The sequence below is a fragment of the Sander vitreus genome, chromosome 18 (assembly GCF_031162955.1).
Source record: "Sander vitreus isolate 19-12246 chromosome 18, sanVit1, whole genome shotgun sequence".
NCBI classification, from domain to species: Eukaryota; Metazoa; Chordata; class Actinopteri; order Perciformes; family Percidae; genus Sander; species Sander vitreus.
In genome coordinates, this window is record NC_135872.1 from 2,760,328 (window position 1) to 2,787,862 (window position 27,535).

At 43.7% G+C, this 27,535-nt stretch overlaps 1 protein-coding gene across 3 annotated transcripts in view; it reads right to left on the bottom strand.

Annotated features, from left to right (window-relative positions):
- The window catches only part of senp6a (SUMO specific peptidase 6a), a 41,288-nt gene that overhangs the window by 8,718 nt on the left and 5,035 nt on the right, over positions 1-27,535 (bottom strand). The window contains exons 2-20 of one of the 3 annotated variants that reach the window (XM_078274338.1): positions 24,221-24,314; positions 22,409-22,472; positions 21,903-22,009; positions 21,217-21,372; positions 18,397-18,417; positions 15,222-15,292; positions 13,353-13,456; positions 11,754-12,147; positions 9,404-9,648; positions 9,018-9,158; positions 8,113-8,146; positions 6,586-6,774; positions 4,900-5,093; positions 4,204-4,373; positions 3,465-3,581; positions 3,204-3,326; positions 3,014-3,106; positions 1,242-1,546; positions 600-688 (exon numbers count right to left, since the gene is read on the bottom strand). In XM_078274338.1, coding sequence (XP_078130464.1) covers positions 600-688; positions 1,242-1,546; positions 3,014-3,106; positions 3,204-3,326; positions 3,465-3,581; positions 4,204-4,373; positions 4,900-5,093; positions 6,586-6,774; positions 8,113-8,146; positions 9,018-9,158; positions 9,404-9,648; positions 11,754-12,147; positions 13,353-13,456; positions 15,222-15,292; positions 18,397-18,417; positions 21,217-21,372; positions 21,903-22,009; positions 22,409-22,472; positions 24,221-24,314 — 2,711 coding nt within the window. Of the gene's footprint in view, positions 1-599; positions 689-1,241; positions 1,547-3,013; positions 3,107-3,203; positions 3,327-3,464; positions 3,582-4,203; positions 4,374-4,899; positions 5,094-6,585; positions 6,775-8,112; positions 8,147-9,017; positions 9,159-9,403; positions 9,649-11,753; positions 12,151-13,352; positions 13,457-15,221; positions 15,293-18,396; positions 18,418-20,071; positions 20,228-20,498; positions 20,568-21,216; positions 21,373-21,902; positions 22,010-22,408; positions 22,473-24,220; positions 24,315-27,535 lie in introns of those variants that run through there. The other 2 variants (XM_078274337.1, XM_078274336.1) reach the window with 2 other exon arrangements.

Consider the following 27,535-nt stretch of genomic DNA (forward strand, 5'->3'; position numbering starts at 1 on the left):
CCCGGCCACCATCCAACGTATTCTTAAAAGAATTGATTGAAGGGGAAAATGTATGCCAAGATATATATCCTTATAAAGTTCTTTTTATTGTTGCAATCATAGATGTTGCTTTTTTTAAAACTTTTTCAGAAATATGTGAGAGGAATTCAAGTGAACCATCCATCCCTCAATCAACTAATTAAAGGTGCACTATGACTTCCTGCATGGTCACATCTGTTGACGTTCAAAGTAAATACCAAACAAAACAGAGCAAGCTCGCCCCTCCCCCCATGTTTCCATAACTGTCATGACTAACTGACTAACTGTCATTAACCCCCAACCATCTTGTCGGTGATTGGCTGGAGTGGTTTGTTGTATTTTGGTGCCGATCCTGTGCCTCTAGTGTTTGTTTGACGTTTACGACCCCTGTGTTGTCTCCCGAGACCGGGCTTTTTCACGGTGTGTTCAGGGGGCAGGCAGCTAGCGGATCAAGAAGAGATGCCTACGATTTGAGACTAAAATGAAATCACGCTGAAACCATGCAGGAACTCATTGTGCACCTTTAATGGAGACCAAATGAAGACAAAGAGTAAATCGAAGAAGTGAAGAAAGCCGAGTACCTGACAGGAGCTTTGGTCGTCGGAGAAGGCGAAGGTGTCGTCCTCTCCTTTTCCTGAACCGTAGCAAACACTGATTCTGTGCAACTCACCTATAAACAACCAAACAACATTAATCTGTTGCATGAAATAAAAACCTGTGTGTTAATCTGCACGTCTAACGGGTTGGCAACATTGCACGCGGAATGTACGCGGAGTGGATGCTCCAACACCGTGCTTCCACTATAACCAATGAAACTGGCGACGCTGTGGTGCGCATGCGCCGCTCAACAATTGAAAAACAGGACAGTCTTCTACTTATATTTTTACGCGAGGTGTGTGGCGGCCCTTTTACACAGAAATGGATCACAAAGTGTCATTATGTCTTTCAAATTAAACCACCTAATACAGGGAACGACTTAATGACCGTCAATGAGCGTATTGGCAGTTTGGTTTTGAGACTTTCTATTTTTAGGTCTTGTTTCCCCTCTCCTGCGTCCTCTGATAACAGCTGACAGTAGGTTGATGTTTCACAGCGCTGTGTTTATTAATATCAGAAAGTTACGCACTAAAGCTTCCAGACCCCGCGGATACCCAGAGTATAGAGATCCCACTCCCAGCCCTAAACCACGATAGTTAAAGTCCTCAAAACGGACGGTGACTCACTTGTGTAGTGTTGCTCTGCGTCAGCCTGGCCGTTGCCCGACGCTGCCGTGGCGTTGGAAGGCTCCGGCCCCCCCTCCGTGCAGGCTGCGTTCTCCTCGCTCGGACCCTCTGCGGGCGCCTCGGGGACGCCGGGGGACGGGTCCTCCGAGTAGCCGTCCAGCTCGTCTCTGTCTGGGGACAGAGGACGACAGTGGTCCGGGATGTCCTCCCCTGGCGGGGGGTCGGCGTTGTGGCGCAGCGGGTTGGGCTCGTACACCGGAGCCGTGAGGCCCGGGAAGCAGATGACCGCCAAGTACCAGTGAGCTCTGACAAAACAAAGAGTTCAAACTAGTTAAAGTACTTTTTTTTTTTTTATTCTGGGACACAGTTAAACCAGACCCAGTGTTGCAGTTGGTGTACCAGGAGAGGACAGTCCTCTTACAGGTTGCCAAGTCTTACATTTTGTAAGACTTGGCAACCCTTAAAGCTATCAGTGTTTCCCACACATAGACTAATGTGGTGGTGCGCCTCACTATCAACACCGGCCGCCGCACATTGCATTTCGTTATTATTATTTCTTTTAACGCTATTTAAAAGACGTTCTTCTGCATTTCCTTTCCCTGCTGTCCTCCGTCTCTCTGTCACTTGTGTCTCACACACACAGCTCCTCCCACCGTGCGGTGTTTGGTGTGTTTAGCCCCCAATGTTGCCTTCCAGGCAGCGCGGCAATGGTTATGTCAATGAAGTTATGTTAGTGTTAAGGTGAGGGTTAGCTGCCTGGAAGGCGACGTTGGAGGCTTAAAACACCATCGAGCCCACCGTGCACACAGCGTCTGTCTCCGTAAAGGAGAGAAGACGGCTGGCGAAATTCACAAGTTCACTAAAGGATAGTATCTATCTGATGAACACCTTTACACAATCACACATTCACAATCACACATTCACAATCACCGACCCGACTCTTAGCAAACAAGCGACTGTGCCCGCTTTAGGAAGTTAACTAGTCACAAGTTTGCAGTAAAATGCAGTTGGGTTGTCGAGGTCAAAACACTATATAGCAGCTGTGAATCAAATAAACGTATAATAAATAATGTTATGTCAATGTTATATTTTACTCTTACACTCCTCCCCCCTTCATTAGCTTTGTAGAAACTCATTAGGCTACGGCTTGAATTTAACGGCCGACAATTAATATCAAAAAGTTACGCACTAAAGCTTTAAGGGCCACTCTGGAAAATGAAAATCACATCAAGGGCCAGACAAGTATAGTTTATTGACAAAAGTCAAATATCTTTGACTGTTCTACTGCATGTTGCTTTTTTCTTTGTCGACATAAAGCCCTACAAAAGTCAGCAAAAAATATCGTAGCCTTTATAGAGTTTAGCAAATCAAGCAAAACAAAGATTATATTTTTAAAAGCAGGCAACCATAGCCTGAATATGAAAACTCTCTGCTTCTGGGGGATTTTCTGAGTGCCCTGCTTTGAGTGTCCTGAATCGCAGTTTGAAAAACCACCCGGTCTTTTTGGGTTTGGCGCTCAACTAGATAACATTTATTGTGAACCTTAATTAGTATGCGGGCTGAATTCAAACCTGCGCGAGGCCGGGTTTGGCCCACGGGCCTCGAGTTTGACACGTGTTGTAGAAGCTGGGCAATAAATATCCCTTCGGCTCTTACCTTTAACTCTTAGCTATGATAACTACCTGTGGTGTGATTTTGATAAGGAAGCGGAGCAGCTTTGTACTTTACGGTACAGAATTGAAGTTGTGTGATTTGTCAAACTGAGGACTCACGACTCGTTGATGGGAACGAAAATGAAGTCCTTCTGGAACAGATCCACGTGCCGAGTCCACGTCTTAACCCTGTTGTGCTTCCTTTTCTGGATTCTGGAAAAATCAAAACAAAAAGGTTTGAAGAATTTTGCGGCGAAAACATCCAAACGTGACGTTAAAATCCCTGGTGTTGATTCTGTTAGACACTCACGGCAGATTTGTCGTGTCGGGAGCGTTCCTCCGCTCCCTCTGGTTTAGTCTCTTGTAAAAGAAGGAGCTGAACACGTGGATTCTTTGTGCATCTTCTTTTTTCAATTTCTCTAAAACTAAATATCTGAAAGATAGGGGGGTAAAAAAAACAATGGAAGGTTTGGAAACTCGTCACAGTACAATACAACCGTCACAGAGTGAATACGTTGTATTGTGTGGGAGGTTATCATCTTGGTCCGCTACAGACGGACCACATACTTACTTTAAATAAAAGTCTATGATAACGTCGTTTAGGAATTCTCCATCATTAAGGCAGTGGAGGTCTTCATTAGTGACCGATATGCCTCCTTTGGCCGGAGGGGGAGGGTACACCATTAATCTGGAAGACAAACAGCAACAACACGATTACACTGGGAGCATTACAGCTGGAACACGCCGCACGCAGAAGTGTCGCGTAGCGTAGATACTTGCGCCTAGCCATTCATACCAGAGGCGCATGTCTATGTCTCTCTCTCTCTCTCTCTCTCTCTCTCAAAGAGACGTCTAGCAGCATTTGCTCCGCGGCCGAGCAACGCTACCGGCTCTACATCGGCTTGAAAAGGCTCAGGGTGAAGCTGGCTCGCAGCTCCGTCGCCCCCTACCTCGCAGACATTTCAGACCGTTTTATTAGTATTTAAGTTATAAGTAAGTCTGTTGTGGCCAGTGCTCTGTTCTCCTCCACCATCTGCTGGGGCAGCAGCATCGGAGCCAGCAACACAAACAGACTTAACAAAAGGCGGGCTCCGTTGTTGGCTGCAAACAGGAGACATTTGAAGCTGTGGTGGAGAGGAGGTCACTGAACAAACTGTTATCTATCATGGATAACACCCAATCAACCCACCCCCCTCCCTCTCCCTCCCCCAAGCTCTAACCTGTTAACATGGGAGCCAAAATAAAAACAGACACGCCACGCTCACAGTGTGTGTGCAGGAGGCCTTACAGGCGACTTAAGAGTCACTCACTTGACAATTGGTCCGGAGAAGGTGGGCTGGAGGTCCGTCATGTCCTCCTCTTCATCGTCAAAGTAGGCGGCGTTGTGTTGACGGGTGGCCATGCGTGTGCGACTGGGCATGGTGACCGGGCTCACCGGGGAGGCTGGGGGGATTTTGGGAGGGGTTTGTATCGGCTTCTCCTGCAGAGAGAGGGACACAACGAGAACCGACTTACAACTCACAGTCTTGGATTTTTTTCCTTCAACATTTCTGCACATTTCCCCCCACCAAAATTAGACAAAGTGGAAGAATGTTAACCGATATTACCAATCACCAGTTTTGCATGTCAAACTGATCACATTCAGAAGCCCTTTTTTGAGTCATTCAAATAAAAACAATCCCTAGATATCTACAAACAAACTTTGTTGTAACTATGGCAGCCGAAACTTACTTTCTCTTTCTTTTCCCATGTCCTCCCTGTTCCCCACATTCACCTATTCTAGAGTTAATACCTAAAATAACTATTTGTGTGTGAATGGAGCTTGGTGGCAGCGCTGCACAGTATGATAGGAAGATCTAAGCTTTACATCCTGCACAGACTCAATTTAGGGAAATGGGCCTAATAAGCGTGTAGCAGAAAGAGAAAAAAGAAAGAAAGGACAGAAAAGCTCAGGTATTTCAGCTCCTGAAACCTCTGCAGGTCTGTGTTGTCACCCAGATGCCCACCTTCTCCTCCTTCTGTTTGGACGCCTTGTTGTAGTTGACCAGGCGGATGTTGGCCTCCTCGAAGGGCAGCTTGGCGGGAAAGTTGCTGAGGTTGTTGGTCCGGCCGATCTCGCCCAGAATGTCCTCCAGGATGGCCTGCTCCTTCATCGCCAGGCCGTTCTCGAAGATCAAAACGATGAACTTCTCATCCGACTCTGGCCGCACACAGCGAGAGACAAAGTGGGCTTTGAGAAAGACTTTTTGCACATTTTATTTAGGTTTTCCCTTTCATTTTAAATGCAATACATTGTATCAAAACATGAAGAGATGAAATCTCTCATTAACAGTAGAGATGTTCCAATACCGATGCCTAGGCATAGGCGTAATTTACAAGGGGGGATGGGAGAGTCTGAGCACCCCCAATTCTGAAAACTGGCCAGTTTTCGATTTGGAAAAATTGGAAATGGGCTTGAATGGGCTCTCGGCCAGACTGACTTGCAGAGAAGAATATCAAATTTGGCGGAAGTTCGTCAGGGTTTCCCAGGCTAGCTTGAATGTACTGGAGCTGTTCAGAAAATGAAGTTGGCAGATTATAAATAAAATAAATTGGGAGCCGTAAATTAATAATACAGGACATAAAGGCCAGTTACGTTCAGTCAAGCAGAAAGGATGAACATTAAACTTCCCCTGCTCTGTAGGAATGGACGGTACAAAATTGGATTCAGCACAAAAAGTACAAAATAAAAACTTTAGTTTCGTGCATCGTTTTACTACATTTAAGAGAAGTGTAATTTATTGTGAGACTGAAGGACATATTCCGGTTTTATCCGCTGCATTGATCTCTTCTCCTGAAAACATGTGAAGCTCGTTACTGTGCTGGAGTTAACCTTTAACAAACACGGCTCATGATAAACCTCAGTGTATTCAGTTCATATCGGCGCTGCTGATCCAGCAGTGTAAATTGTTTTCTCAGACTCTGCTCTATGTCAAGCCACAGAACATTAGAATTAAAAGCAGGTAGGGAATATAAAACATAGCAAAAGATAGTCATTAGCAAAAACGTAGCTATGTAACCCTCGTGTTGTCTTCCCGTTGACCAGGGAACTTTCTGTTCCGTTTCTGGGTCAAAATTTGAAATACAAACTTTTTTTCAACGTTTTGGTCGTCTTTTTCGACACTTTTGTGGCTTTTCCTGATGTTATTGTCACTTTTTTCGTTGTTTTTGTCAGTTATCTTGAAGTTTTTTAAGCTTTTTTCCAATTGTTTTGGCTCTATTTCCAACGTTTTTGTCGATTTTTTCTGCGCTTCGACATTTTTTTCACTTTTTTCAACGTTCTTTTATCGGTTTTTTTCTTCTTCAAATGCTATGAAATTGAATAAAACACCCAAATTCAATGAAAGTAGTGGAATGGTCATTTATTTTACTTGTGAAGAGCGTTGTAGGGAACCATCCACCTTATTTTGTTTTGACAATGTGGTTGAAAGAAACCCAAATTTCTGATATAGAAGCTTTTTGAAAATGGGTCAGATTTGACCCGAGGACACCAGGAGGGATAAATAGCCATAGTCTATATCGACAACGTTCCACTTCCGGGATTGTTGAGGTGCCGATGAAAATTCTGCCCGATGTCCCTCAAGACCCAACCCCCACCCCCTCACTCCCAAAAGCCTACTATTTATACTGTAACTGTGGATTTTTCTACTTACGGTCCCCAGCGCAGTCGTACCAATGCGCTCCCTTCTCCTTGGCCATGTTGAGCTGCGTGCGCAGGCGGACGCACTCGACCGGAGTCGTCTGGAAGAACAAGACGGGAAGTTTCCGGACGCTGCACCACTCGCAGCTGATCAGCTCCGACGCCTGAAGACAAACCTTCTCCACCGTGTTTGGCTCCGCCCCTGACGTACAAACAAGCTCATTTTTACAAAATACGTCACATAGAAGAATAAAAACATGATATTACTCAAAGAACCTCCAACAAGACCGAGAACAGACCGTATATAGAACTTGATTTAAACATATTAAGTGTAGGGCTGGGCAATGTATAACAAATATGCAAACACCGATATATGAGGCTAGATATGACACGATGGGCCTTATTATAACGACCTAAACGCATGGCGTGAAGCGTATGGCGCAGGTGCTTTTAGGGCGTGTCCAAATCCACTTTTGCTAGTTTGACGGCGGAAAAAAGGGTCCGTGTGCCGGGCTCATGGTTCTAAAGGGTTGTAGATTAGATTAGCTTCAACTTTATTGTCACTGTGCAGAGTACAAGTACAAAGACAACGAAATGCAGTTTGCGTCCAACCAGAAGTGCAAAAAATGCAGAAAAGTGCAACGTGATATACATACATATAGTTTTCAAGGATTAATCACGATAAAAAAAAAGATCATTTGACAGCCCTAATAAATATAGATTGTACTTAGTGTCTTCATTAATTCATAGGTGTGTTTTGGGGCGTAACATGCCAGGCGTGTTTGTACCTTGGCGCATTGCTAATGTGTGTGTGCTGCTGTGCGTCCCTGTGTGTGTAACAAGCATAGTGTGCATGTGCTGTGCACGAGCCTAGGAGCATTTTACTAATGCTCTGTTAAAATAACAATGAAATGCTGCGTTATTGACTTTAGACCAGGTTTTTGTTGGTCAATGGTGCCATCACTTCCCGCTGCCTCAAGACAACAATACTCCCAGAATGCACCTGAACACACCTCCCTGTAACACCAGCACGCCCATGGGCGCAAAGACGGGTGCAGGTGCATTTGCTATTTAAACGACGCGGGCGCAGGACGGGAACTGCGTCGGTCTTATACTAGCACAGACACATGCAGCGGGCTTTGCGCTGCGCCGGGTGCAAGATAGGGCCCTATGTGTTATATTAATGTTTTATTGTCCATGCATATTTGTGAATGGTGTGATGCCAAACAAATTTTTTTTTATCTTGGCTGTCATTTTTAGCGTTCGACATAAATAAAAAGGATTTAAAATTACAGATAGTATGGGTGATATAGGTCGCTTCTTCCAGTGCATCATACAGTATTTCTCACTGGTGTGTTTGCAGATTTTATAGAAATAAAGCTGTTCGAGTGCGACTAAACTAATCTCTGCTGGCCAGCACAGACAGCAAACTGCGCCGCTGCGTCTTCCTGAAACAGCAGACAGACTGTTGCTGCCGTCCGATCCAACAGCTCTGCCCAGAGTTTCATTACTGAGTTTGTTACTGCACGTGCGTTCGTACCTTCAGTTTCCAGCTGGACGTGGTCGATGGAAAACTGAAAAAGACAAAGAACAGGGAATGTCATTTGCATTCATCTTTTCAAAAATAACACTCGACTCGCTCGACTGGAATGAGTGAGGATGTTGGTTGGTTTTCTGTGCTTTTCTTCTTGTGGCAACATAAGTTCACCATGAGCTCTTTCCACGAGTTATTTTCTCTAAATATACCGCCGAGATTAAGATTTTAAAATGCTCATATTATGCTCATTTTCAGGTTCATAATTGTATTTTGAGTATGTACCAGAATAGGTTCACATGGTTCAATTATCCAAAAACACCATATTTTTGTTGTACTGCACATTGCTGCAGCTCCTCTTTTCACCCTGTGTGTTGAGCTCTCTGTTTTAGCTACAGAGGGAGACCTCTCACTTCTGTTTTATCTTTGTTGGGAGTCGCACATGCGCAGTAGCTAGGTAAGGATCACATCAGCTAGCTAGCCGTTTCTCCAACTTCAGCCTGTACAAGGCAGGATTAGCTGGGAGACTTCTTCTTAACGAGGGAACACTTCCAACTTTGTGTGGAATACCTGCAGAACAGGGACATGGAAGTAGTTCTTTTGGAGATTATGGTGAACTAGTGTGTGTTGTAGCAGTGTTTTGACATTCAGAACGAGGGGGCTAACCGCTAGCATGCTCGTCTCGGCTAGTTACGTAGAAAGCCGTGCAGATTTTGAACAGCTCACCCGGAGACTGAAGGCAGGACACATTCAGAAACCGTATCTCACTCTAAACAGCATGGGTGTTTTTTTTTTTCCAAGTTTGTATGCGTGTGGAAGCACCAGAGACACAAAATAACCCCAAATACCAGGAAATGTCATTTTTTTCATAATATGGGCACTTTAACATGAAAGAAATCAAAAGTACTCACGACGACGGGCTTGGTCACCATCCTGCGTAGAGTTCCCACCCTCACGCTCCGACACTCCAATATGATGCTGCCACACTTGTTGGGCGCGAATTTGGGCTTCTTTGTCCGCGGTGAAAACTGCTCAGGGGGCTGATTTCCAAACTGCAAAAGAAGATTTTTGAAAAAAAGAGATGCCATTTTTGCACACCCTGCACACACTGTACAGCCTTCTTGTCCTTTCTGAAAAGCTGCAAACCCTGCGATGAAATCAAGGATTTTTGCCCGCAACTATCACAAAAAAATAGTTTATACCACACACACACACACACACACACACACACACACGGTGATGGCGATAATGACGTCATCACCGCGGTCTATCGTTACAGCCCCTGACCGAGTCTCACCTGATCCTTCATGCGGGCTCTCCGTGGTATCGTGATCTTCATGTTGACGTCTTCGAAGAATCCCGAGTTCAGCTCCTCCGGCTCGCCGCCGGCGCTCTTCACCGCCGCCTCCACTCGGCCACCAGAGGGTGCCGGCGAGGAGTGGGCCGAGTCGGCGGGCCGGGGGGAAACGCTGTCCAGTCTGTTGACACTTCCTGTGCTTGCGTTGTCTGCCTCCTCCTCCTCCTCGTCGCTGGACAGGACGACTGCAGGGGCGGGGGAGAATTGTTGAACATCTTTGACATTTTCTTACCAACCACTGCACTTTGTTGGATTTAAAAAAAAAAATTTATGATGTGTATTTTTATGCAGACTTGAGGCCCTATTGCACCTAATCCAACAGAAAAATAGTTCTGTATCCCACCCAAAAATTTAAAATGTTAACATAGATGATCTGTTGACATATTAAAAGGCTTTTGGATCCAGATACAACACATTTTTATCATTAACAACAACAACCGGGCGTTGTGGAGAACGGGTATAATTGCTGATGTTACGTTGCTAATAACACCTTTGACATTTTGGAAATATTGGAAAAGCTCGAGCAGATAACTCAAAAAGAATAAAAAGACAACACATGCTAAAAGAGATCCACAAATGTAGTTGGTTTTGATGCTCACATTGATTTGACATTCATTCAGCTCAGGTGCTGCGCCTAAACTTTATAATGGTCGGGAAAACCCTGATTATGTGTATATTTCTAGGCCTAATTAAACTAAATCCAACCAAATCAACTGTCCTGTGTACCCCCTAAAACTTTAGGATTTCAACAGATGATCTTTTGACATATTAAAAGGCTTTTGGATCCAGATGCAACCCGTTTTATTGTTAAAATAACAGCACCCTCCGAGCACTTCCCGGTTCCTTTGTTGTGATCTTATTTTGAATTTTGCTCTTTTTTGTTCTCTCATTTATGTCACATTTGCTTTTTATTTGGCAGGGACACTGTTGGAATCTAGCTGCCTGTGTGTTTGCTTACTTTTCCTAGAGCTTTTTCTGTTAGGTGTAATGTTTGTTTTACTCGACTAATCTGGCTGTGTAGTGTTGAGAGAAATTTGGACTTGACATGCAGAGTCCAGTTTGTGCAGAACCCTGCATTTAGAAAGCCCAGACTTATGTCCGACTTTCCTCATTTGTACCCCCAAAAACGCGCCTGTGCACTTGATCAGTACAACTCTGCTGGATGACTTGCGTCAGAAAGGGTTGAAAATTGGGTGCCAGGGTGTCCTAATGCAGTGTTTCTCCAATAGGGGTAGGTATCCCCCTAGGGGTACTCTGGAGGACTGCAGGGGGTACGTGTCCCCCTAGGGGTACTCTGGAGGACTGCAGGGGGTACGTGTCCCCCTAGGGGTACTCTGGAGGACTGCAGGGGTAGGTATCCCCCTAGGGGTACTCTGGAGGACTGCAGGGGGTACGTGTCCCCCTAGGGGTACTCTGGAGGACTGCAGGGGGTACGTGACATTTTTTGCTAAATGTTTCTCAGTTCCAAGGCTGTAGTTACTTCTACAGACTTTGTTTTCTCCAAGTCTGTCACTTTTTTCAAAGTTTTTGAAGTTTGTCACTTTTTTTGAAGGTTTTGTCGCTTGTTTTGGTGTACATGGCTTAAAAAAAAACTGTTCATAGGTGGAACATTATACCCATAATACCAAAATACCCAATTTCAATACCTAAGGAGTAAATCTCATCAGCGTCACTGAGCCAATCAGCACGCAGCATACTGCTACCAAGATCTAATGATGTCTGTGATTGGCTGTCTAACGTTACACGTCGTAGAGACACGCAGGGAAATCTCTACGTTACACAGAGACGGGACTCACGTAGTAGGAGCTGAAAAATACATAAAAGATTTGTGCCGTAATGTGTAATGTAATTTCTTTTTGTTTTATAAAATTGGTATCGAAAAAAGAATTGTTTAGGAACCGGTATAAAAGTCATGGTATTGGTATAGAATATTTTGGAACGATACCCAGCCCTACTTATAAGTACTTCTTTCTTTTTTTTATACTTTCTTTTCAATTTTTCTCATAATAGTCAAACACTAAAACTAAGACTAGACAAGTGAATAAAAAAAAAAAATGAAAAGCAGATGGAAAAAATAAATAGGGAAAGAAAAACAAGACAGACAGACAGACAGACAGACAGACAGGGCTGCCAGAGTATCAGAGTGCAGGATCAAAGTTTGCTCAGATTAAGGGCGTAGCACAGCAGCAAACACACAAATCAGACATTTAGGTCTCATCAACCAATATCAAAAATGGTTTCCACACCTTCAAAAAGTATTTTTGTGATTATCAGTACTTCTATTACTCACTGGGGTCGTTGAGCTCATGCTGCTGCGCCGCGGCCCTTTTCCCTTTGGGCGTGTTCCTGGCTCCGCAGCAGCCCGACGTCCCGGCTAACAGAGGCGGCCGGCCGTTGCTCAGAGGCAGCACGCTCCCCCTGATGCTCGTGATCCGTACGGGCAGAGTCTCCCCGCGTGGCCCCCTCATGGTCGTCGCCGGTTTGTAGAAGTTCTGTGGCAGGCCGTTTGGCCCGGGGGAGGGCTGGGACCGGATGGGGGGCCGCGGGGTCAGGGATGACAGCGTGGCCTGCTGGCGACAGGGCAGCAGCGCTGCGCCGCTCCCGCAGCTTTGACACTTGCTGACATCCTCGCTCGGCTTGCTGCACGTCAAGCACACCGAATGGTAGACGGTCGGCCGCAGAGGCTGCTGAGAAAAAAAACTCTCGTTAAAGGGGGATTAGTCTCGCATTGCCAGACCTTCCTCCGCAGCCCTGTGGAGGGGGGTCTGGCTAGTCCACACAGCATTCCTGGATGGGAGAAAAACGTGCTCTGGTTTATTGGCATTTCTTTAAACCAATCACAATTGTCTTGGGCGGCGCTAAGCCCCGGAAACAAGGCAGGGGCCATAAGTACAAAACTACACAATTGCAGTATAAATATTAGGGATAGGGGGGGAAAAAATCTAAAATTGTACGTATCGTGATTTACTTTGCGACGATTTTTAGAATCGATTACTCTCCCTAGAATCGCTATTTTTGTATTTATATATTTTACCAATGATTCAGCTAAATATTTTCCCTTTATACAGTACCATCAACGCTGTCTGTTTCAAGTAAAACAGACGGAGAGCAGAAAAGGCATAAAACCCCATGTTATGTTCTTCTTACAGTAGTCTCGCATCGCCTGTTGTTTAGTAAATCTATCGCTGACATCGCTGTATTCTTCCTCTTTATAGAGACTTTTATTTTCTACCAAACATTATTTGCACTGGTTAGGGGGTACATGGCTTAAAAAAAAACTGTTCAAAGGGGGAACATTATTGAAAAAAACTTGAGAACACCTGCTGTAGACTACAGGTGGATAAACGGACCCCAAAACAAGCTGACAAACACCAACTTCTGACATATTATCACCTTATAAATGTGCTATGGCTGTTGTTAACGTTAGAAAATAATAAGCAACCCAAGACACAAATCATCATCTTATGTGCAGCTATTTTTGTGTTTTACAATATCATCTTTAGCTCTGTTTTGGTATAAAACAAGAATACATCGGACTAGATGCTGAAACACAGTAAATGTGCCGTAAAATGAAACTAAATAAAATCTATAAAAACCTTTAAGAAAAACTGAAACTAAACCAAAACTATATTGCCAAACAGGTCAAAAAACCAAATAAAGATGAAATAAAAATGAACGTAAATCATTTCATTTAGTTTTTTTAAGCAATATTACTTCACTACTAATATTACTTCACACACAATGTCACAAGTCAACTTTTGTGACATTGAACCAGAGACACTGAAGTTGACTGACACCGTCCCCAGCTCAGACTGAGAGGAAGGACAGGTGTGCAGTTGATTTCTGGGTAACGTAGTCCGGACCTCTGTGCTGCTGCATCGGCTCTTACCTCGGCTGCTTTGACCTGCGAAGGGAAAGTGTAGCAGTCCTCCAACGGCTTCCTCTTCTGCTGGACAGAGCGACGCTTTATGTTTATGTTCAGGGTGTCCTGGTCTGAAAAAAGGTTAAACAATGAAACAATCAAGACTGTCAATAACAAATTCAACAGATTATTTGCATGATTGATGCCGTCTTCTGAGGGGAAATCTTAAACGGGTTTTTTTCTTCTAATATGAACATTGTCCAGAGTTTCCCTTTCTAACATGTAGCACAAGAACAGAAGATTGTCCGTCTCAGACGCATAGACAGTATATAAACTGGACCAACAGACCCCGTTGCTCTGGACGGAGACCAGTGAAGGACATTAGAAGCTCTTTCCTGGTGATGGCTGAGCGTTACTGAGCAGCCTCCAACTGAGCTTGAAGACGTAGATGTGACGTGAGCAACCTGTCTGAAAGTTGGAAGTCTTCTGGTAGCTGTGCCAAGAGAAATCTCAATCATTCCCAATCTAGCAGAGACGGAGAGCGTAGGTATATGTAAGGAGATAACATAGACACAGGCTAATTATTGATCACTAAAATGACAGTTAACATTAGTAATTACACTTAAACAAACAGCTAATGTGAGTCCAAAGTGCCTGAGAGCTTCTCCTGTACTATACGGTAATTCCTCTACTATGCGACAGTAAGTCTCGTCGTTATGACCCAATCGTTAGCCTATTTTTACAAAACGTCTGCTACGGAGCCATAACGTGAGCTACAAGGTAATGGAGCCTTTTATACATTGTCGTGTTTCTTTAGAAATAAACAACAGACAAATAGAGTCTTTACACGCTTCAGATGTAAAGTTATTCTCTGTCAAAGTGACGTCAAAATGAATGGCAGTCAATGGAATGCTAACGGGAGGTGATGGCTTGGTAGCATCAAAATGGCGCCACAGGAGCTACGCGTTCCGGGGAGAGGCTTACCCCCTTGGTCAGACGCCTTCTCACTTCCTGGAAATACTTTGGTTTCTCGTCCTTGAGAGATTTTCTTTGGCGTCTTCGTGTAAAATCACCAAAAACACTTCTTCTTCTACGCCCTCGAAAAGTTTGTTCCGGTTTGGCGCCAGCCGGCTGACAGAAACGCCATCAGCACACCGACTCGCTCGCTGTGAATCCTCCGGACAATGAGCTGTTCTACATTTAGCTCCCCCCCCCCCCCTCCGTGGTCAACTTTATTTTCCAGTTTTCTTTTTCCAAGACTGTCCGATTGTTTGGTATTGGCGCAGTTGTTTGGGTTACAGAGCTTTTCTAAGCCGAGCGAGTGTTTCGTACACGCTCTTCTCCCTTCGGCCAGGAGCTTCGAGGATTGAAACGTGGGAGGCCTGAGGTCTCCTCCTCTGCTTCGGCACAGAGCTGCAGCCCTGCAGATGCTGCTGGCTGTCACACACATCATCACACACACACACAGATACAAAGATACTGATCAGTACATTCACACAATTCTCACAGACGCCACACACACACAGATCAGTGCAGAGGCGCACACACACACACACACACACACCAAAGCCAAATACAAGTCAACCACACACACACACTCACAGATACTGATCAGTGAAGACGTACACTTTTCTCACATATGCTGCGCACACGTGCCAAAGCCACATACAAGCCAACCACACACACACACACACTGATCAGTGCAGACTGACCACACACACCACATCCATGCAGAGACACACAAACACACACGGTTCAGTCTTTTCCTCCCAGCGAGAGGAACACAGTGTGCCCAAAATAACCAGCTTTCAGCCAGTAAATCACCCTCTTCTCTCTTTAAAAACAGCTTTTTCAAAAGAATCCTGTGTGATGCGTTTGGGGAGCTGTGAACTCTACCTGAGATCTCTGGACACGTGAGGACGATGCTGTCCACTTCTACAGCTTGCTGCGAGGCGGAGAAGTCATTTCTGCAGGAGGACAGAAGACAACATGGTCAGTGAATGAAATGGCTGCATTAAACATGTTTGACATACATCCAACAGCAGCTGGGGGCCAGGTTTTTGCCACGCTGGCATTCAAGGTTTTAAATTTTGCAGTTATTGTGTAAGACTTGGGTTTGTTTTTAATGATTCCTTGCCAAGATTGCAAGTAAAAAAAATAAATAAAATAAAATCAAGGCTAAAGCTCTCTGACAAGACTTTTAAATTCCTGAATCAACAAACTCTTACAACAAGAAGTTTTAAAATGTGTAAATAATTATTCAAACTGAGAAACACACCAACTTCTTCCAAAAAAAAAAATCAGCCACAGCGGTTTGGCTGACTTACAGATGCATCGTTCGCGTTGTTTTTTTTCGATTAGATTAAACTTTATTGTCATTGCACAAGTACAGAACAACAAAATGTAGTTAGTGTCTAACCAGAAGTGCTTAAGCAGTGATTAAATACATATTAACTAACATTTCAAGGGTTGCACACGGTAACTTAGCCTACTTTGGCTGTATCGTGAGCTAAACTGGGTAACGGTATCACTGTCGCTGGTTCACGAGCCAAAGCATTAAGAGATTGCTGTAGCAACCATCAAAATAACTTAGATGAATATAGCGCATTTCATGACACCCAAAGAAGCTTTACACAGTACGGGGGGGAAAAGGGAAAAGAAACTAGTAAGCCAACACAAACATGGACTGATGTGGGTAGCGCCGTCTAGCTGTTGTAAATCATTTTGCGACCTCGCAGGAGCATTTTACTAATGCTCTGTTAAAATAACAATGAAATGCTGCGTTATTGACTTTAGACCAGGTTTTTGTTGGTCAATGGTGCCATCACTTCCCACTGCCTCAAGATAGCAATACGCCCAGAATGCACCTGAACACACCTCCCTGTAAGACCAGCACGCCCAGAAAGCACCTGAACACACCTCCCTGTAAGACCAGCACGCCCAGAATTCACCTGAACACACCTCCCTGTAAGACCAGCACGCCCAGAATGCACCTGAACACACCTCCCTGTAAGACCAGCACGCCCAGAATGCACCTGAACACACCTCCCTGTAAGACCAGCACGCCCAGAATGCACCTGAACACACATCCCTGTAAGACCAGCACGCCCAGAATGCACCTGAACACACATCCCTGTAAGACCAGCACGCCCAGAATGCACCTGAACACACCTCCCTGTAAGACCAGCACGCCCAGAATGCACCTGAACACACCTCCCTGTAAGACCAGGTGCATTTGCTATTTAAACGATGTGGGCGCTGGACGGTCTTAAACTAGCAGACACTTGCGTCGGGCTTTGCGCCGCGCTGCGCCGGGTGCAAGATAGGGGCCCTTAGTCCCATTTGCTGTTACAGGTCATTTATGATCATCAGATGAGAAATTACAGTTTTAGAAACATTTAAAAGTTACACATGATAGATTAAATGTTCTTAAACGGATTTTTCTAAAGATGGCAGTCCAAACTAGCGTTTAATTGCACATTGCGACATGTTCTCTAGGACAGTAAACCTTCAAATGAATCTTGAATAATTGACAGTGACTGGGAGCTGCAGCTCTGCTGAGGCTGGAACAAGATATGAATCAGTTATGAGCTGCTGCAGTCGGTGTGAATGCAAACTGAGTGGGAAAAAGGCTTTTCATGTTTTCAAAGCTATCACGGACACGGTTCTGTGGAGGGATCTCCAGCACTGCCGGGTGAAACGTCGACTTTCGAGTTCCGTTCCGAAATTCTAATTTATACCAAAAACATTTGTTTTCTCAGGGACAAAATCTATGCGGGGAGGTAGTGGGTTAAAAAATGATGTCTGACATATTTTACGGTCTTATTCATGAATTATTTGCATATTTTTTTTCATTTTTTGACAAGACGTGGCTTAAGAAAAGAATGAAAATATGTGGCTATGGGCAAACCCTCCAAAAAAAGAACAACTGGGCTGCTTCCCAAGTCTCTCATTTGATGGAAGAATAAGAGCTTTGAGACGGCCTTCACGAAGGCGGGACAGAACAACTTCCAGTTCAGCCGAGGAGCTGTCAAATAAGGAAAGTTAGATCCAGCCACAGTCCTCGTCTCCTCTCTCCTCCCGTGCTGTCTCGGTGGCACGGACTAAGACGCGAGGAAGGGATGCAAGTGAAAGGAACGTGGATGCCATTTAAGAACCTCGGACGTACCCAACTGGAACGCAACTTTTAGTGAAACAAAGTCCACATCTGTAGGATGTAACCTGTTAGATACGTCAGTCAAAGACCTGTTCCTGTGCAAGTACTGTGTTGATCTTGTTAAAAAACAAAAAAACCCTCAAAACATTTGGCTTCACGCGCAGATCACGTTTGAACAAAAAATTTGAAAAAGATTGTTGGCAGTCCGGCTTGGGTCGAGCCTGAACGCACCAGGCCGATTTGGACTAGGACTGACATTTAAAGTCAAACCACGGCAGTGACTTTCTTTCTGCTAACTCTAAACCAGTGTTTCTCAAATGGGGGTACGCGTACCCCTAGGGGTACTTTGGAGTACTGCAGGGGGTACGTGAGATTTTTGCAAAATGCTAATTTAAAAAATATGTCCTGCATTATTCTGAAAATAATTATACTATAATAATCAATGATCTTAGTGATGGATTCTAAACATTTGAAATGTAGCATTTCAATGTTTTTCAGTTACGTGGTTGTTGTTTAGTAAATCTATCACTGCCAGCGCTGTATTGTACCTGTATGGTTTTGCGCTGGTCAGGGGGTACTTGGCTTAAAAAACTATTCAAAAGGGGGTACATTATTGAAAAAAAACATTGAGAACCACTGCTCTAAACTGTTGAAAGTGTCAAACATTTAAGCAGCGTTACCGCTTCCTTGTGCAGTCAGTTTTGGTCACAGTCATGCATGAGCTGCATTTTACACAAGATAAAAAAAGATCACAAAAGGAAACCACACACTGACATAAAGTCCGACAGCATGTGAAGCTGCTGCAGACACAAGCCGGAGATAAATGGATATGCACAATGTTCGGGGAAATGAAAAGAGCGTGAGATGAGATCCAGTCTGTAAACTGGGAGTGATGCAGCTGGATCAAAGTCTTACCTTTCCTTCAAATCAAGGCTGCTTGAAGATCAAAATCAAAAGGAGAGAAACTTCTCACTAATGCAGCAGTTCATTGTTTTTTTACAGCCTACACTTTCCATTAAAGGGATTTTATTTGACATCAGTCAACTCTTTTGATAATCTATTTGTGTCATTTCAATGTACTTTGAATGGTGCCAAAATGTAAACAAACGGTCAAATGGTCAAAAGGCTCAAGTTGTAGCCCACAGCGAAACTCACTCAATCCATGGCAACATTATACTTCCTGTTTACCTTAAACTTAGAGCATGATTAATCCCCAAATAAAAGTTATTTTGAGTAAGTTGAGATGAGAAAGGAGAAGAGCACAAGTAAAGGCCAATTTCTACTTCTGCGTTAAATCTACGCCGTGGCGAAACGCTTAAGGGGTCTGAGGGAAGAAGCCGTGTGATGAGGGGTCACATATGTTGACAATATAATAGTAGTGGTTTCATAGGGAGTATTTCTTCTCTCTTTTGACTCCTGGTTTGCTTTTTGGTCTCTTAAATAAAGTCTTGATATTTGCTACGGCGCCTCACCACACTGTATTCAGAATCCGCCAAATAATTACAAATTGTATGTTCTTGGTTGCTGCTTATTGACGTTATTGTATGAATAAGAAAATGGAAAAACAATGTTGCTTGTATGAACAAGTGCAGTCTGTACCCAACGTTGATCTGCAATAAACATATTTTCAACAAAATAAATCTACGCCGTGGCTACGTACGTAGTAGGGCTGTGCAAAAAAAAAAAAAAAAAAAAATAGAGTCACATTCAAATCGCGATTCAAGCTCTGATTCAAAATCAAATCAGAATTCTAAAAATAGATTCATATTTTTCAATAAAAAAAAATAAACAAAATTTAATTAATTGTATTTTTTTTTAAGTTATTTTATTTTTTTATTGTATGTCTACTGCAATCACATGGAAAAAGTAACTACATTTACACACTGGGAATAATTTTTTTATTTTTATTTTTTTTAAATCGAGAATCGTTTTTGAATCGAATCTTGAGCCTAAAAATCGATATCTAATTGAATCGTGACGTTTTCTAAATCGTGCACCCCTAGTACGTAGATACGTAGAGACACGGACCCTACGCCATAGCCTGACGTGCACCTCTCGAAAGTGCACGTCAGTGCTGCACACTAAATTTCCTTTTCTAAGGATAAATAAAGTGAAACTTGAAATGGGTACACACACATGCGTATACACACACACACAGTGCGGGGCACTATCTTTGTGGGCATAATGCATTCCCTAGCCCCTTACCCTAACCTTAACCATCCCAACTAAATGCCTAACCTTAACCCTTACCCTCACCCTAACCAGAACCTCATTCTAACCCTAACCCTAAAACCAAGTCTTAACCCTCAAACAGACCTTTAAACTTGTGGGGTCCAGCATTTTGGCCCCACAAAGCTGTCAGGACCCCACAAGTATACTGGACTCCCGGTTTTTGGACCCCACGAATATAGTTAAACAACACACAATCGTAATTGAATTGGGAGATCAGTGAAGATTCATACCTCTAACACACACACACACACACACACACACACACACACACACACACACACACTTTGACTGTTATATGTTTGTATTGTTTTGTTACCGTACAGTCTGAAAATGCCGCTTGATCTGGGCTCCGTCTTACCTTTGGACTGGTTTCCTTATTGTGGAGGGCATTTGTGCGTGCTGAAAGTGTCGCCCTTGTAAAACGATCCCTGGCGAAGGTGCGGGGCGGCTGATGATCAAATAGTTGTTTCTGTTGGGCATGGGCGAGGACGTTGCTACGGTGAGAGGGACCTCGCTGCGGGAAAGGGACGACACGTACAAAAAAGACAGTCCGCATCAAAAGAACACGTTACAGCAGGAGCGGAAGCAACAAGTAAAACATGAATCTTTCTCACAACAAATATTCAATTTGTGAACTAAAAGCAGAAATGAAGTCATTCATTCCCACGTTTCTGACTTGTTTTGAATCATCACATTGTATTTATTTCTAAAGCACCTAAAATTAAAAAAAAGCTGTGAAGCAACACTGCAAAGTTTATATGAATATAAATAAAGCGTCTCTGTACCTGAGCCTTTTGGGTGGCAGTTTGTTCAGCGGCCTCATATGATTATTTGGCCTGTTTTCATACGTTCTCAAAGGACGTATCTTGACGCCTATCGATATCTAATTGAATCGTGACGTTTTCTAAATCGTGCACCCCTAGTACGTAGATACGTAGAGACACGGACCCCTACGCCATAGCCTGACGTGCACCTCTCGAAAGTGCACGTCAGTGCTGCACACTAAATTTCCTTTTCTAAGGATAAATAAAGTGAAACTTGAAATGGGTACACATGCGTATACACACACACATACACACACACACACACACAGTGCGGGGCACTATCTTTGTGGGCATAATGCATTCCCTAGCCCCTTACCCTAACCTTAACCATCACAACTAAATGCCTAACCTTAACCCTTACCCTCACCCTAACCAGAACCTCATTCTAACCCTAACCCTAAAACCAAGTCTTAACCCTCAAACAGACCTTTAAACTTGTGGGGTCCAGCATTTTGGCCCCACAAAGCTGTCAGGACCCCACAAGTATACTGGACTCCCGGTTTTTGGACCCCACGAATATAGTTAAACAACACACAATCGTAATTGAATTGGGAGATCAGTGAAGATTCATACCTCTAACACACACACACACACACACACACACTTTGACTGTTATATGTTTGTATTGTTTTGTTACCGTACAGTCTGAAAATGCCGCTTGATCTGGGCTCCGTCTTACCTTTGGACTGGTTTCCTTATTGTGGAGGGCATTTGTGCGTGCTGAAAGTGTCGCCCTTGTAAAACGATCCCTGGCGAAGGTGCGGGGCGGCTGATGATCAAATAGTTGTTTCTGTTGGGCATGGGCGAGGACGTTGCTACGGTGAGAGGGACCTCGCTGCGGGAAAGGACGACACGTACAAAAAGACAGTCCGCATCAAAAGAACACGTTACAGCAGGAGGTCTCAAACGTATTAATAAAGTGAAACGTCTGGGTACAAAATGAAAACTTTTTGAACACAATGCATTTGATTTTTAAACACACTGGCAGGGAGAGAGATTTCTGAAATGCACTTTTTGTCCTTGATGACTCATTAAAAACAGCTCATACCACAGAAAGGGTTTTAAAAACCGGGACTTTTTCAAACCGCGGTAAACCTTGAAACGTTACCGGCCTACGCCTATTGGCAAGTCTAGATTTATCATTATTATTCGGGCGGAAGCAACAAGTAAAACATGAATCTTCTCACAACAAATATTCAATTTGTGAACTAAAAGCAGAAATGAAGTCATTCATTCCCATGTTTCTGACTTGTTTTGAATCATCACATTGTATTTATTTCTAAGGCACCTAAAATAAAAAAAAAATAAAAAAGCTGTGAAGCAACACTGCAAAGTTTATATGAATATAAATAAAGCGTTCTGTACCTGAGCCTTTTGGGTGGCAGCTTGTTCAGCGGCCTCATATGATTATTTGGCCTGTTTTCATACGTTCTCAAAGGATCAGAGGAAGTGAAGTGCCTAAGAGTGGGAGACTGAGCAGACGACACACATACACATTTATAAAAACAAAAAACATATTAGTGTAGCTGTAGCCTTAAATTTCATGTATTATCATCTGTCTTTTCTGACATTAATCAAATCCAGAGGGAATGATATCCTCTACAGAACAATCAGAGGCCAACATCCATCGCCCACTCTCACACACACAACAACAACAACACCACCAACAGCAGCAGCCGCCCTAGCAGTGTTAGCTCATGTACCGCCGGGGTCCTTTGGGGCGCATCTCTCTGCAGCGCCAGGCGCCAGCCAGGCTTGGGTGCTGTCTGCAGGGTTATTTGGATAGCCCCGCGCCCCCGCTGGGAGTCAACATCATTGGGGGGGGGGGGGGGAGTCAGAAAACGAGAGGGAGTTCAGGGAGAGCACTTTACCTTTTTCTCCTCAGGGGAGGTGGGCTGCTGCCGGTCCATCTCCTCCGTGCTCATCACGCTCGCACTGACAGGAAACACAAACAATACAAACATCTTAGTCAGAGTGTACGTGTGTGTGTGTGTGTGTGTGTATGCGTGCATGTGCCTACGTGTGTGTGTGTGTGTGTGTGTGTGTGTGCGTGCGTGTGCCTGCGTGTGTGTGTGTGTCTGTGTGTCTGTGTGTTTGTGTACGTATCTGTACGTGTGTACGTGGGGGTGTGTGCGTGCGTGTGTACACGCGTGCGTGTGTACGCGCGCATGTGTGTGTGTGTGCGTGCGTGTGCCTACATGTGTATGTGTGTACTGTGTGTGTGTGTGCATGTGCGAGTCCGTGTGTGTGTGTAGGTGTCTGTACATGTGTGTGTGCATGTGTGTGTACGTGTGTGTGTGTGTGTGTGTGTGTGTACTTACATGTGTGTACTTACGTGTGTGTGTGTGTGCACTTACGTGTGTGTGTGTGCACTTACGTGTGTGTGTGTGCACTTACGTGTGTGTGTACTTGTGTGTACTTGTGTGTGTGTGTGTGTACTTGTATGTGTGTGTGTGTGTGTGTGTGTACTTGTGTGTGTGTGTGTGTGTGTACTGTGTGTGTGTGTGTGTGTGTGTGTGTGTGTCTACTTGTGTGTGTGTGTGTACTTGTGTCTACTTGTGTGTGTGTGTACTTGTACTTGTGTCTACTTGTGTGTGTGTGTGCTGTACTTGTGTGTGTGTACTGTGTACTTGTGTGTGTGCACTTAGTGTGTGTGTGTGTGTGCGTGTGCACTACGTGTGTGTGTGCTGTGCACTTACGTGTGTGTGTGTACTTGTGTGTGTGCACCTACGTGTGTGTGTGTGTGTGTACTTTGTGTGTGTGTGTACTTGTGTGTGTGTGTGTACTTGTGTGTGTGTGTGTGTGTGTGTGTGTACTTGTGTGTGTGTGTGTGTGTGTGTACTTGTGTGTGTGTGTGTGTGTGTGTGTGTGTACTTGTGTGTGTACTTGTACTTGTGTGTACTGTGTGTGTGTACTTGTACTTGTGTGTACTTGTGTGTGTACTTGTACTTGTGTGTACTTGTGTGTGTGTGTGTACTTGTACTTGTGTGTGTGTGTGTGTGTGTATATACTCTAAACTATATACTTTAAAACATTTACACGTCTCTCTGTGTATCAGTAGGTATGAAATGACAAAGTGGATTCTAGGGTTTGACCGATACAAAATGCGGTTACTTTGATTCAGTGGTTAACAGCTGATATTTTTGGGACATTTGGGGACGTCATCCTGGGCTTTTGGAAAACACTGATCAACATTTTTCCCCATTTTCTGACATTTTATAGACCAAAAAACTAATGCATTCATCCAGAAAATGAAAATAGTTGTTAGTTGCAGCCCTAGACCTTTTTACCATTTCCTAAATTGTACAGCCTAAACAATTGACTGATAACATTTTAGATTAAATGTGCAAAAAAGCATTTAAACCATTTAAAAAGGAGCAAAGAAAGCTGCATTTCGCTGAAGGGTTATCTATTTTTTTCCACGATCAGGACCAACCGCGATGATTAATAAAACAGCCGACATATCGGTCCAACCCTAGCAGACTCTGATTTGTAAAACAGAGGAGAGGATGTTTTGTGTGTCCGCACAGATCTGTAGTGCTGCACTGAAAAAGGCCGGTGCGTGTATCATTGAGAGACGGGAACAGCTTGCTCATCAGCAGAGGTGTCACTGGGGTCTTTTTCCTGTGCGTGTGGTGGGCGAGTGATGCAGTGCAGTGCTGGCTGGACCCGGGGGTGCTTACTCATGACTCCTTTCCTCTTCACTGTCACCAGAAAGAGAAAAGCTCCAGTTGTGCTTGAACCCTCCATCTCGTCTGGTCTCTGATCTATCCAGGCCTTGAATTGGAACAATAAACCAGACTCACATCAGTGCGGGGGTGAGGTCACAGGAGCAACACATCAGCTGAAATGAAGCCACGTTTCATCATTTCAACGAGATGATTTAAAAAAAAACTAACAATTACAGGGTTTTCCCTACCTACCTATTTAAAAAAAAAAAATCACATACAGGAAGGACACAGTGCACCTAGACACTTTACAAAATAAACTAAATTTCAAAATAAAACACCCAGGTTTATGGGGATTTTGGCTGTCTTGACTTCTCAGCTGTGTCTACAGCAAGACATGCGATCAGGCACAGATGGACGCGCGGGCGGGCACACGCGCACATTTTTTTTTGCAAATATTCAACCGCAAAAGCATTGTTCTATAAATAACAAAAAATACACTCATGTCACTGCGGTGAAGTTTGGGCAAAGGGCATTTGGGCAAGACTTACCCAATCAACTGATTCTTTTAGTTGTGGCCAATAAGCATGTATGGCAAAATCACCTGGATAATACAAATAACCCTCTGTAAATAAAGATTATTACCAACTAATATGATTTGTGACATGAGAGTAGGCATAAAAGTGCTGCATATGTGTAACATGATTCAGCACCTTTTTTTTTTTTCTTCATAGGTTTCATCAACTTCAGAGGAACTGGACGTTCAAGTCATTGTCAAAATGCAGATTTCCCCCAAAACGTTAAGAGTGCTGGACGTATAGCAGATTATAGGTGACATATTCATCAATACACAGACCGACATTTGCTATTATTATTTTGGGGTGGGTGCTAATGTAAAGACAAAGTGTTCCAAGTGTCCATGCAGCGAGCTTATAGTCTGGATCAATGAGAATAATCGGCAGAGGATGTCCCTCGATTCGAACTAGCGAGCTACACGCTGAAAATGGCAAGTCTTGAAGAACATTTGGATGGTGCTACAAGGCAGGCCTGCTTGGTTCTTTAGGGGAATGATTGTAAAGATTTACAAAGAATATGTTTAGGGCATTTCCTCTCTAACTGGGACGTTTTGGGACCGATTGGTGGGATTGCTGTGAACGAAGTACACACGGAGATACACTGGTAAGAGCCAATGAGGTTTAACCATGTATCAGCTCATTTAAATAGCTCACGTTACTGTATTGTGTGTGTGTGAACAGTTAACTTCATTTAATATTTTTTTTGGCGTTTTGCCGTACTTGGCCATAAACCGGATCCTGATTGATTTCTTCCATAAATTACAGGATATCTTAATTCTGCTTTAAATGGGTTCTCGCAGCGATGTGCGGTGCATAGTTTGTCATATAAATCTGAATGCATCCCACACAGTGAGGCAGCTGCACATTTTAAATTTGGGAGGACAAAAAGGGGAATAAAGCATCCCATGAGGTCTCAGTTTTGGCCCTGAGTTTAGGTTTCAAAACGGGGGAGAAAAGGTTGAATCAGTGCAACCCCGGACACACGTCTGTCAAATAGAGCAATGATCGTGTAGTCTGATCCCAGCACGAGACAAACTCGGCAACATTAGAGCCGCACCGATGAGCCAACTACTCGGATTAGTCGATCGGTAGAAAAAGAATTGGGAACTATTTTAAATTATTGATTAATAGTTGAAGTCATTTTTCATGCGGAAATGGCAGAAGATGCTGTTTTCAGCCTCTCAAATATGGTGGGTTCGTTGCTTTTCTGAATATCTTTGGGTTTAGGACAAAACAAGACATGTAAAGACTTTGAGAAACTGGGATGGACATTTTTTCGCTATTTCATAGACCAAACGATTATGAAAATAATCGATAATGAAAGTAATCGTTAGTTGCAGGCAGCCCAAGGCAACATTAAATCCAACTCCACATGGAGCTTTGATACCATCCAATAAGACAGGTTTTGCATCTCATTTTGTATTCCTCCCTCTCAACAGTCTGCACGGAAATTCAGGTTCAAAGTGTGGACTGATTAAAGCCCGCTGGTGCATTCATGTGCAATGGTTTTGGAATAATGCCTTCCCTAAAGTGTTTGGCGATAAAACATCTGTTATCTCAACGCCGAATAATAATCACCGCCATCATTCTGCAGTAAAGTTTGAAGCAGAATCACAGCGCCATCGATCAGGCGACGCCATAAAAAGCCAATCAAACTGGAGGGATAAAAGGTAAAGTACTTCCACCAGCCGATTATGGGTCCACGCGGAGAGGAAGTCCTCCTTACAGTGTAAACAAACCCTGACGGACGGCAGGGAAACTTTACATTCAAAAGTGTGAGACGGTGGCTTTTACTTTGTAAGAATTGGGGAACAAAAGTTTGAAGTTGAACAACAGACAGGAGGTATTTTGGAAAATATGGGGCCCCTACATGAATGCAATACTGCATAATTAATGGGGAAAGAATTTGACAAACTGATTTTACTGTATGTATAAGTCACTACTGAGATGTGCGAGAGATGACTGGTATTGTATACTCCACACTGGATAATGTCAGTGTTTTAGTGTACAGGTGTCAGTAGGTCACAGTAGTGGGATGACTGCCCTTATATTGCGTATGAACAGCAGTCAAGAGCTCATCGAGACCTACCCACATTTTTACAATCAGGTCGATATTGGTAGTATACTCATCATTTGCGTATCTGATACAAAGAATTGGGGACAAAAAGTGCTTCTTAAATCGAGCTCTGCCACTCACAGGTGGGCCTGTGAAGCTAAGAACCAGTTATTGGTTCTTACTGAAAGTGTATCAATTAGGGCTGCACAATATCATTTTGTTTTTTAAACAGTCATCGCGATATCGACTGCCGCTATAAACACATCGCGAACAGTTGCAACATATCGCAGAAGACACTTAGTTGAAAGAAAGTATCGGCAGAAAACTCTAATGTTGTCAGACACTTAGAATATTAATCCGAGTCTGTCAGCGGCAAAACAGCACTTTAGTGAAGGTAAATACAAGCTGGACAATTGTCCTGTTAACTTACATTGTAGCTTGTTTCACCGCTGCCGACTGCAGTGATCTCTCTTAATACTGGACCAATGTCAAAGATTGTTGTTCCCATCAGTCACTTAGACACAAACACATAGGAACATAGGGTCCAGGTTGAAGAAAACGGTAGTTACCCTTTAATGGATACTATCCATCTGGCTGCGAGCCCAGCAGGTAAACATTAGTCAAACTTCGATCTTACATCAATCAGTTACTGTCATTTCATACAAAACACAGGCCTCGTCTTTTTCTTCGTAAAATATG